This window comes from Zonotrichia leucophrys, chromosome 6 (genome assembly GCF_028769735.1).
Source record: "Zonotrichia leucophrys gambelii isolate GWCS_2022_RI chromosome 6, RI_Zleu_2.0, whole genome shotgun sequence".
In the NCBI taxonomy this organism is placed as follows: domain Eukaryota; kingdom Metazoa; phylum Chordata; class Aves; order Passeriformes; family Passerellidae; genus Zonotrichia; species Zonotrichia leucophrys.
Genome location: NC_088176.1, coordinates 3,553,000 through 3,564,386, shown reverse-complemented (window position 1 = coordinate 3,564,386; position 11,387 = coordinate 3,553,000). Strand labels below are relative to the sequence as shown.

Below are 11,387 nucleotides of genomic sequence, written 5' to 3'. Positions count from 1 at the left end.
GTTCTGTCACCCCACTGGGTTACTGCTATGAAATAAAGTGCCTTCCAAATCCCAAAGCATGTGACTGTATTTAACACCTATGCTCAGCAACGGGAACAGTTTGCACTGTGTGATTAATTGGGGTTTAGTTCAGCTAAAACCAACCAAGAAAAATTTAAAATTCCAAGTTTCTATGAGGTTTTGTCAGTTTGAAGACTCAGAGTATTTTCATTGCACGTCAATGTATTTTTTTTAATGCAAAATGTGCTTTAATATAAACATCCAGATGATAGAAAGTTTTGTAACAGTAAAAACGGATCTAAATGTTCAGATTTATTTTACAAGATTGCAAAGCCAAACACTGAGGCCAGGCTTGAAAACAGCATCTCTTGTCATACAATCAAAATATTGTACACACAGAACACAGCTCGATGCTTCTCAAGTCCACCAGCATAACACCCAGTTTGTCAAACCTTCAGCATTAGAAATTTTTTTCAAGCTGCACATGAAAAACAGAAATTCACCCACAATGATAAGTGCTTCCATCCTACAGACATCTTGCTGAGAGGCAAAAATTGCCAAATGCCATGTTTTGGGGAGTGGTATGAGAGTGCAAGGCAACCTAAAATATATATATATATATCACACTTTAAACTTTGGGCAAGACTTATAACAGTTAAGCAGATTTCTATAGGTATCTCCCTCAAATATTCCAACTTAGTTGTTCAGTACATACAGAACTTTATTTCCAAGTGTTTCAAGACTGGAAATTCTTTAAAATCCTTCTGTATTTTCTACAGAGCCATTATAATTTAAAGATACAGCTATGTTTTAATAGTCAAGTCCTCTTAGATAAAAGGAATGAGAGATGCTTGCTTCAAGAGCAGGCCTTCATCACACACATGTGAACACACCCCGTTGGGCCAGCCAGCAGCCAGGCTGTAAGGGCCGTGCTTTCAGAAGGACAGGATGGTTTTGTGGATGATTTCGATGGACTCTCGGATCTCGTCCTCCTTGATGACGAGGGGCGGGGCCAGGCGGATGATGTCGCCGTGCGTGGGCTTGGCCAGCAGCCCGTTGTCGCGGAGCCGCAGGCACACCTTCCACGCGTCGTAGTCTGCAACGGGAGGGAGAGAGGGAGAGAAAGAGGGAGGGAGAACATCAGCAGGACATCGAGGACATTGAGGACGTTCCCAGCACAGCAGAGGAGGTGCCACAGCTGCAGCACCTGGTGCTGTGTGCCAGCGGGCACAGGGGTGATCACAAAGGAGAGGTCACTCTCTGCAATCTGCACAGTGACACTGCTGCAGAGCTGTCCTTGGCCTCAGCACACACAGTTCTGCTCCTTCACAGCTCACTGCTTGTCTGGCACTCAGACTTTAAAAGCAATTTTAAAAGGGGAAGCATGTGAGGAGGAGGTAAGGGAACACGTGGACAGGACTTCAGATAAGGTTATGTTTATGTAACCTGGGTTTCAGCGCATCATTGTGGAAAATGACACCACATTCCTGCAGCACTGCGTCCCTTGATCAAGCACCTTGATACTCATATTTCCAATATAATTCAATATTATTCTGATATAATTTCTTCTCCATCATTAATTTTTTCCTTCTTTGTACCCTCCTGTATTAATTGTATTCTTCTAACTCTTCTGAAAACAACTAATCCCAGCCCATAATCTGGCAGGAACTGGTGTTCTAGCTGTAGACAGTTTTTTCCCAAAGAGGAGAGATAGTCATTTGTTGGGAGGCAGATTCACCATCAGGTTTGAACATTATCAAATCATAAGAGTTCAATTAATTTAAAAACAATTGTTCTTAATTAAAAACCCTATTTTTAACAGCACACAGTAACTTAAATTAATTTTCAGTGGCACTACAGTACTATAGCCATGTTCTGAACACAAACATCATGTCTCCATGGCATCCCTCAGCTACAATTTAAGTTTTCTTAATTAAAAACCCTATTTTTAACAGCACACAGTAACTTAAATTAATTTTCACTGGTACTACAGTACTGTAGCCATGTTCTGAACACACACATCCTGTCTACATGCCATCCCCTACCTACAATTAAAGTTGAAAAATACTTCTCCATGCTGTGTTTGTGCAGTTGCTTTTATTTCCTCACCTTTGGTTTCCCGAATTACAATTGCATTCAAGAGCCCTTTTCCTCTTACAGCAGTCACAATATTAGATGGAGTCTTCATGAGCTCACTTCTTAGCAGATTACCCATTATTTCTGCATTTTTTGCCAGATTTTCTTCTTCAATTACCTAAAGAGAAGTCAGATCTACAATCAGCTGAAGGGCAGTGCATCTGTTTTGTTTACCATGGGACAGGATGGATAATGACACTGAACCTGCTGATTCACAAAGGCTGTTGCAGCCACAGTGTCCCTGCACAGGCTGCAAGTCCCAGCAGGTTGGTATTGAGCCTTTACTCATTCATGTCTACAAGAAACAGTAATGTCCTTGAAATTTTATTCTAAATAAACTGCTCTTTGTTTGCTGTTATTTGCAAGTAAACAGCAAACCTCTGAAGGCTCTGAATCTCTCCAAGTCTGAGTCCTGGGTAGTGATGAGGTTTTCTGTGTGACCTGCATCAATGTAGTCAATTAAGCAATTACAAAATAATTGAGTTGCACCTTCTGGATGGGACATTGTAGTTTCTGTTTGAAATCCATACCTGTTCTCGAGGTCACAGAGCAACAGCTTCTCCTGATATAGAAAAATAAGCCAATTTCAAAATGTCTTCATGAAATTAATGAAGGTATTTGGTTAAATTTACATAATTGCTTTAAAACTTCCTCTAGATGAATTTTATTTTGACATTTAAGACACTAAGATCATAAGAACACAGGAAGTGGGCCACATTTCCAATAAAAAATTTAGAATTTGTTTTATGATCTACAGATAACCACTACCAATTTTCCATACTTATTTAAAGCTAGATTTCTACTGATAGCATGAAAAATAATACCATTTATTTAAGCAAAGATCATGAGACCCTTTTTAATTTAGATTCCAGACCTCTCTCCCCACACACAAACCTCCAGTGCTGCCATTGCCACACGGCAGGCCAATGGATTTCCTCCATATGTGGATCCGTGTTCACCAGGTTTAATGGTCAGCATGACTTCATCATCACACAGCACTGCTGACACCTAAAATGGGAAGGACAGCAAATTCACATACTTACAACAGGAAACTTTAATATATCTAAAGCAAACCTTCCCTCAGAGCTCAGGAAGTTTTCAGCCTATGGTGATAAATTACATTTACATTCCCAGCAGATCTGACAATCCCATAATTAATCCCTTAAATACACTTAGCTAGAGTGGTAACACAACTTTCAATCCCACTGAGGGGAATTTCTCCAAACTGAATATTATTTCAAGAGTTTAAGCTTCAATACTTGGTTTAACAACTCAGAAATCCTGTCTGTCAGTTGGCCAAAATAGTTCAAGGCATTGTAATTTCCAGCCTAATCAGCAGGAATTTAAGTCACTCCAAGAGGATAAAATCAGCCATGCAGGCATGCCAGACAAATGAAATAATGCCAGTTGTTCAGCTATAAAGGTAGTATTTGGTATTCCATTATTTTATTTTGTCTCTCTCAAGCTGGACTGTCTGGTCATAAATCATAGTTAGTCTTGCAAACAACAATTTCCAAATACAACAAACATCACATTTATTGTTCTTCCAACTGGCAGATTTTCAGTGTTGATGACTAAGAAAAAAAAAGATTATTCAACAAATGTTTGGGTAATTTTATGTTACTTTAAATTATTGGTATTTCTTTAGTACTCACAGGGTATAAGCCACCAGAAAGGGCCTTTCCAAGAAGAATTATATCAGGTCTCACATTTTCATGGTCAACAGCCAGCATTTTCCCTGTTCTGGCTAAACCAGTCTGTATTTCATCAGCAATAAACAGAACCTGTAAAGAGAAGAAAAATCCAAACAGAACAGGCAATTACTTTCACTGTCATTCCTAACCCAATTCTAATACAATTTTTTGAGGTATCACAGCAATAATGAAGACAACTTTATTAATAATATGTCAATGTCTTTCTTTGAAAATATGAAAATAATTATGACTAGCACTTACAAATTAGGAATCTGAGTTCTACTGGAACAGAGAGACCACTGATTTTTAAATCAGAGATCACTGATAACCATTTTCCTCAGTGTTTCATTCAGCAACCCATTATTGTAACTGATTCTTGGTAGCATTTATGCAATGCACATCAGCAACCAAGGTCTTGCATAGCCATGGTAATTAGAAACTTATAATGTGGAAAAGAAATTAGAAGTTAAATGAATGTAAAATAAATCTAGTTGAAGAATATTAATTAGAAACTTAAATCAGTGAGAATAGTAAGAAATAGTGAAAAATGTGCACTGCTAAGAAGTACTTTTTAGTGAGATATTGCCAGAAAACACAAGAGGTATCCCTGCACTGTTCCACTGAAAGAAGAGGGAATTATTAAATTGCATATAAAACTGTAAAGCTTGCATAGAAGGGTGATCTTACAAGTTACACCAATAAACACAGTATATAGTGTTAAGTGTTGAATGTCTGATGTTACAGTGAATTCTCACATTGTGCTTTGTGCAGAGGTCCCTCACTCCTGTGAGATAGCCTTTGTCAGGAACAATCACACCTGCTTCCCCTTGAATTGGCTCCACCATGAAAGCTGCCACGTTGGGGTCTTGAAGGGCACGCTGCAACATGGGGCACAGGGAGAGGGGAGACAAAAAGAAAAAGCTTTTACTCAGGTCAAATACAGAAAATACATGTAGCAGAACCTGATTCTAGCCCTGGTGTTCTTCCTCAAAGGATGAGAGCAGCATTGCTGTCAGGCAGCTCTCTCTCAGTGCCACTTCAGTTCCAATGCTGTGTCACTGTTGGCAGTGTGAAATCAGCTGCTCTGCTGGCTTGGGAAGCACAAACCTTGCAAACTGCAAACCCAGCTTTAAACTGCAAAGCACTTTATCAGATCAGTTCATAAATCACCTCAGAAATACCCTCAGTTTCATATTGCCCCATACAATACAAACAATTGCTCAACTCTTCCCTTAAACAAAAAGAATTGAGCCTCTCCTGACAATTTTACCTTAAAGCAAAGTCCACAGGTACATTCTGCACTATCAAGTTCAAAAAGGTTTAGAAGTCCACGAGGCACAAGAGATCTAATGATTCCCAGCATGAATTTAGTACAGCTTTTCTCAGCCTTGCCCCATGAGCAGAGTGAATCCAGCTCTAATGAAGGCATTAAATACTTGCAGGCCTCTCACCATGGGCAGCCTGCTGTAGGCTCAGAGCTGAACAAGCCTTTCCACACTGCAGCTGTAACCACTGAGAGACCTTTGTGGCCCCTAAGCCAAGTCCAAGGAGAAAAGCTGCTCTGTCCTATAATCCCTCCATCTCCAAAGCCCACTCGCTTGGATGGAGCAGCCCCAACAGGTACAGAGGTTTTTACTCACAGAAATTGTACCTAATCAAGGTCACCCCTCCCCAGATGCTTGACAGGATTAACCTCAGAAAACACAGGGAAATACTGGGAATCACTGGCATTTCAGGAGTTTGTGAAACAGCAGCCTGGCATGGTTTTAAGGATGTAAAACTGGAAATGAATATTTGCAACTCCAGTGAATTCTAGTGATAGAATCACAGGGTGGTTTGGGTGGAAAGGGACCTTAAAGCTCATCCCATCCCACTTCTTGCCATGGACAGGGACATTTCCACTAGACCAGGTGGCTGGGAAATGAAACAGATCATGTAGTTTTTCTTTCAAATCCTAAAGCCTAACTGAAAATCAAACCCAAAGCATAATTTACCCACATTTCCTATCCATAATTATAACAAACACGCTCCTTATATACATCTATATCTTAATGTCAAAGCACATGTTTCAAAGTACAAACTTCTGATCTTCCTTGCTATTTACCAAAGAGAAATTGTAAAATGATTCCATATAAAAGAGCAAAAAATTGTCAAATACCTCAAGAGCTGGCAGATCATTGTATGGGATCAGTTCAAATCCTGGCATGAAGGGCCCAAAGCCATCATAGCTGGAGGGGTCAGTAGAACTGGAGATGGCAGACATTGTCCTGCCCCAGAAGTTGCCAGCTGGAAAAAAAAGGGGGAAATTGTTACAAAACTGACCAAGAGCCAGAACACTTTAAAGGACATCAGACTTTCCACTTGGTGAAAACCCATTTTAAGGGTTATCTAACAAGATATTAGGATCCCCCTCCTAATGGTGAGCATTTTGTATTGATGGCATAAATACACCCTGTTGCTACATCAAAAACCAAAAGAAAATTATACTCTAAGATCTGACAAGTTTACACAATAATTTCCTTAAGTTTTGTTAATAGTCTGGAAAATTGAAAATAGCTCTGATAATGCCAGTTTCTGGAAGACCTGGAAAATACAGGACAAAAGTCCTGGTGGGTGAAGCCAAGAAGGCACTTAACCCTACTGTGCAATCTGTGAGAGGTGTGGCACCAAGCTGAGGAGTTAACCCACAAAAAAGTTATGCAGGAACTCAGGAATCAAAAGTACTGCACTTTAAGTGATTAAAAGAGCATGGAGGACTGGATGTTCTTTCTTTCCCTGTGACTTCAGGCTGCCTCCCACTAACCCAGTGTCCAGATCCTCAAGTCCTCAACTCATAACACACACTTAACATACCTGCAAAAATGATTTTAGCTTTGTATTTTGGAATTCCTTTCACAGTGTAGGCCCATTTCCGAGCCAGTTTGCAGGCAGTTTCTCCAGCTTCCACTCCTAAAACATAAAGCAGCACCATTATCAGTTTTGCACAGGAAAGAGGCCATCAGTGCAGCAGAAAATGTTACACAACCAGTGAATCTCAGAGACAAGAACTAAAATGGAAACAAAATATTTCTTTACCTGTGTTCATTGGAAGAACTTTGTTGTAATTGAACATTTTGGTGACCAGCTCCTCATATTCCCCAAGGACATCATTGTAGAATGCTCTGGATGTCAGGGTCAGTTTTTCAGACTGGGATTTCAGAGCATCCACAATTTTGGGGTGACAGTGGCCTTGGTTGACTGCACTGTAAGCACTCAGAAAATCAAAATACTTCCTGCCTTCAACATCCCACACATAAACACCTGGGAAAACAAACCTGTGGTCAGCACACAAAATAAAGACACAAGACCAAAAAAGGCTCCTCATACATGATTAAAGAGCAAATTTAAATTAAGTGATAATATATGAACAGCCCACAAGGACTTAGATAGGATTCCAATGCACCTTTTCTTGCTCACATTAACATTAAACCTCTCCTCACAAGGTAACAGAAGAAATTAAGTTGCTTAAAAATTTTCTTGCTGAGTTATTCTGGAAATTATCAACCCTTTAAAACATTTTAGAGACAGCACAATTTTTTCAGGTGCCCTTATACATAATGATCCATCTCCCTAATCAACCATTTGATGACTTTATTTCATATATTATCTTAATCCCACCCAAAACCAAAATCCAACAAAGATTCAGAAATCAGTCTGGTCAAAATCATTCTGCCGTATTCTCATTCACCTCCACAAACCCACAAACACCTTCAACCTCCAGGAAAAACCTAAACAAAATACCTTTTCCTCTTTCCAGAGCAACAGGCAGTGGGTGATAGTTGTGAGCACCATATTTGGCCTCACGTTCAAAGATTAACTCCGAGGAGAGAGGCCTCTGGAGGGTTTTTTTGGGAGCCACTGAGGTAGCAGAGCTCAGGGAGGAATGAAAACCCCGGCAGAGAACAGCGAGGGGCTGGCAGCGGGTGAGCTTGGAAAGCATGATGGGCTTCAGGAATTCTGATACAGGTCTGGAGGGGAAAAAAATAAAGAAAGTTAATAATTAGCACTAAGAAGTCTTCAGAAGAAATGTCTGAACGATTGAAGTGGTTTTACTGCCAGGATTACAGGTTCCTCAACTATTTTGCAATTCAGCCAAGAAAGCTTATATGAAGTATAAATTAATGTGGGATTAACATCAAACAAGTCATTTTTTCTATTCTCTACACTTACAGAAACAGAAAGAAAACTAAACTGTGTGACTCAGCAAGCCTGTGAAGTAGTTACATCATTTTTCCTCTAAGTGTTCCTTTTTCACTTCCCCTTAAATTCTGATTTACTAATATAAACTACAGGAAGAAAGCTAAGCTAATTTCTTGTTCTGTTGAAATGTCCATTTTCTACTAGATTGTCATCAGACAAATCATGTCACAAACTTCCACAATATTGGCTGTCCCTGGAAGTGTCCAAGGCCAGCTTGGATGGGGATATGGAAGGTGTCCCTGCCCATGGCACTGGATGAGCTTTAAGGTCCCTTCCAACCCAAACCATTCTGGGATTCTAGGATCAAAAAATAGATGTAAAGTAATAATATGTCAGATATTAATGATCATTAGAGCACTCTGTATTTTCCCAGCAATTTCCCCTGAATACATAACCTTGTATTTTCAGCATTTAGGGATAACCTGTGGGTAGGATTTCATCAGGAAAATGTACTTTGATTTCTTCTCTGTGCCTGCTCCTCAGTCAATATAAAGATACTTCCAGAGAAGAGGATGTGAGCTGGCACTTGAAAAGCTGTTTGAGGAAGCTCTTCCCACAGCAGGGAACAGCAGAGAGCCAAGAGTCCCCAAAGCTCAGGATTCTGGTCTCACAGAACATCCCACTGACAAACTGGCAAAAGGTTTAACCCCAGAGCAGGATCACAGATCACAACAAGTGCTCTGCTTATCAAATGCAGCCTCCCTGTGACACAGCAGGGTGAAGAGCTGAGCAGCCTGGACACTGCTGCCCCCCCTAACAGAAGCAAAACCTCCCCTAAATGCCAACACCAGGATGCAAGGATGGCTTACACAAAGGTGCTGCTATTTCAGGCTGCTTGCAGAAGACAGAAGTAGTAAGTCATGGATTTATCCCTAATTTATTTTGGAAAAAAGCCTGAATGTGCTGCCTTGAACAGAGAGGCATTTCTTTCCGCAGACTCCCCAGGTATTACATTTCTGCTCCTCACTTCTAACCAAAGCCAAAAGACTTTTCTCCATCTCCCAAATCCAAGTGTTGAGGAAGAGTCAGCATTCTCCATTCCAGCAAGAGATGAATCCTGCACAACTCTGGGCATGTCTCCAGCTGTTAAAGATTAGCCCTTTGTGTTAATACTTTTCAAGATTATTATTCAAGGATTTCTCAAACAAAAAGGACAAATACTTCTTTGTGCAAGAAAAAAATCTGATGACTCAAAATTTCAACCTGCTCAACCCCTAAACTGTAATTGGTCTGTGACATCCTGGCCCCTGGCACAGCTCCATGGCAGAGCAGCTAATCCTATCACAAGCTTCTAGATTTTGGAGATTTTCCAGACATTCTTGAAATGAAAGGTACAAAGAAGTTAAACTCTTATCTGCCCTGCATCAGAGGTACCTCTCTGCATGAAGGATCACAGATCCTCAGTTTGAGGTTCTTGCTTTACTTCTTGCATATTGGAAAATTTTCATCAGATTTTTTTTTTTAAGGGCTTTTTCCTCCATGCAGGGAATTGCCCTGCACACTGTGCTAGTGAGGCCACAGCACTTTAGCCAAGTGGGGAAGATTACATGGAGAAGAGCTGAGTAAAGCTGAGAATTACAGATGAATCTGGAGTTAAAAGGAGAGGGAAAATTTGGGGTTGATGATCAGCAAAACAAGGTGAACAGAAATTTCAGGAAATAAGGGGGGCATAATAAGGAGAAAAATCCAAGCAAACAAAATAAAATCAAACTCATTACCAAGAGTGAGGAATATGATCATGCACTGGAGCAGGCAGTATAGGAATCAGAAACCAGGAAATTACACCAGCTAGAAAAGGTCTTGCATCAGAACAGAAAACCACTCAAAACACAGCTGTAAAACACTCGAACAGCTTTGCTCAGCTATTGAGCAAGATTATCCAGACAGGAGCCTGCAGACTGCACAGGTAAATTGAATGGTTCTATGAACCTGACCCTGAAAAACACCCCAAGGTAACTGGGGGGTGCTGTCAACACTCAGGTTCATGTTGATAGAGCAGAGAGGAATTGGTACCACACTGCAGCCTCTACCAGCTGAGTCAAAGGGTTGAACCCTCGAGGGGACAAGCAGGGGGACATCAGTGCGGACCAGCACCACAGCAGGAACAGCTCAGGACCTGGGCTGGCAGACAAGAACTGCAGAGTCACTGAGGCTGGAAAAGACCTCTGAGATCACAGAGCCCAAGCTGTGCCTGATCCCCACCTTGTCCCCAGCCCAGAGCCCTGAGTGCCACATCCAGCCCTTCCTTGGACGCCTCCAGGGATGGGCACTCCAAACCTCCCTGGGCAGCCCCTGCCAATGTCAAATCAGCCTTCCAGGAAAGAATTTCCTCCTGTGAAGAATATCCAACTTGAACCTTCTCTCGCAGAACTTGAGCCCATTTCCTCTCATCCTGTCATTGTCAGCTGGGAGAAGAGCCCGATCCCTGCCTGGCTACAGTCCCTTTTCAGGGAGTTATAGGATAAAGTCCCCTCTAAGCCTTCTTTTCTCCAGCAAACCGAGTTAAAAAAAAAAAAAAGGAAAAGCAATAAACCCAGCGGTGAAATACCAGATCCCGCTAGCCACCGCCCCGAAGGCCACGGTCGCAGACAGTGCAGAGGCAGGGATGTGGCATCGCGGAGCGGGGCTGGCTCAGGAACTGTCACCTCCCCCGCTCCCCGCGCAGTGACAGCGCTCCCGGGGCCTTGCCGCCGGGCCGGCTGCGGCGGGACAGAACCGGGGCACGGTGGCCCGGACAGGGGCAGAGATGGCCCCCGAGGGCCGGACGGGCCGTACCTGGTGCTGCTGGAAGTGCCGGAGGTGCTGCCGGTGCCAAAGGTGCTGCCGGTGCCGGGGCCCGTGAATAAGAGGCGGATGCGGCCGCGGGCCACTGTCACCGCTCCTCGCCCCGCCCCTCCCGCCTGACGTCACTGACATTGCGCCCTCCGATTGGATATCGGGGCTGATTGGCAGCCACCGCCCCCGCTCTGCGGCACCTCCCATTGGCGCGGGGGCTCCCCATTGGCGGGCGCGCGCGACCCAGCGCCCCGCCCATCCCCGGTCCTCAGGGGCGGTGCCCCCGGCCCTCGCACCGGCGCCCCGGCCCTCTGAGCGAGGGCTCCGTTTCCCCTTCCCTCACCGCCTTCCCCTATCCTTCATACCGGCACCCAGGCCCTCTGAGCGAGGGCTCCGCTCCCCATTCCGTCACCGCCTTCCTCCCTCCCTCACACCGGCGCCCCGGCCTTCAGAGCGGAGGCTCCGTTCCCCCTTCCCTCACCGCCTTCCTCCATCCCTCACACCGGCATCCTCGTCCCTCAGGCTGGCGGCTCGTCTCCGCTC

At 43.2% G+C, this 11,387-nt stretch overlaps 1 protein-coding gene across 1 annotated transcript; it reads right to left on the bottom strand.

Moving 5' to 3' along the window:
- Positions 1 to 291: 291 nt before the first annotated feature.
- OAT (ornithine aminotransferase) lies at positions 292 to 10,988 on the bottom strand. The gene is made up of 10 exons (XM_064716986.1): positions 10,845 to 10,988; positions 7,611 to 7,837; positions 6,906 to 7,130; positions 6,684 to 6,779; positions 5,989 to 6,116; positions 4,586 to 4,708; positions 3,792 to 3,920; positions 3,031 to 3,144; positions 2,110 to 2,254; positions 292 to 1,096 (listed from the first exon to the last, which is right to left on the bottom strand). Exons 2-10 carry the CDS (start codon positions 7,807 to 7,809, stop codon positions 936 to 938), a joined length of 1,320 nt encoding a protein of 439 aa, XP_064573056.1. The 5' UTR covers positions 7,810 to 7,837; positions 10,845 to 10,988; the 3' UTR covers positions 292 to 935.
- Between the last annotated feature and the right edge of the window lie 399 nt (positions 10,989 to 11,387).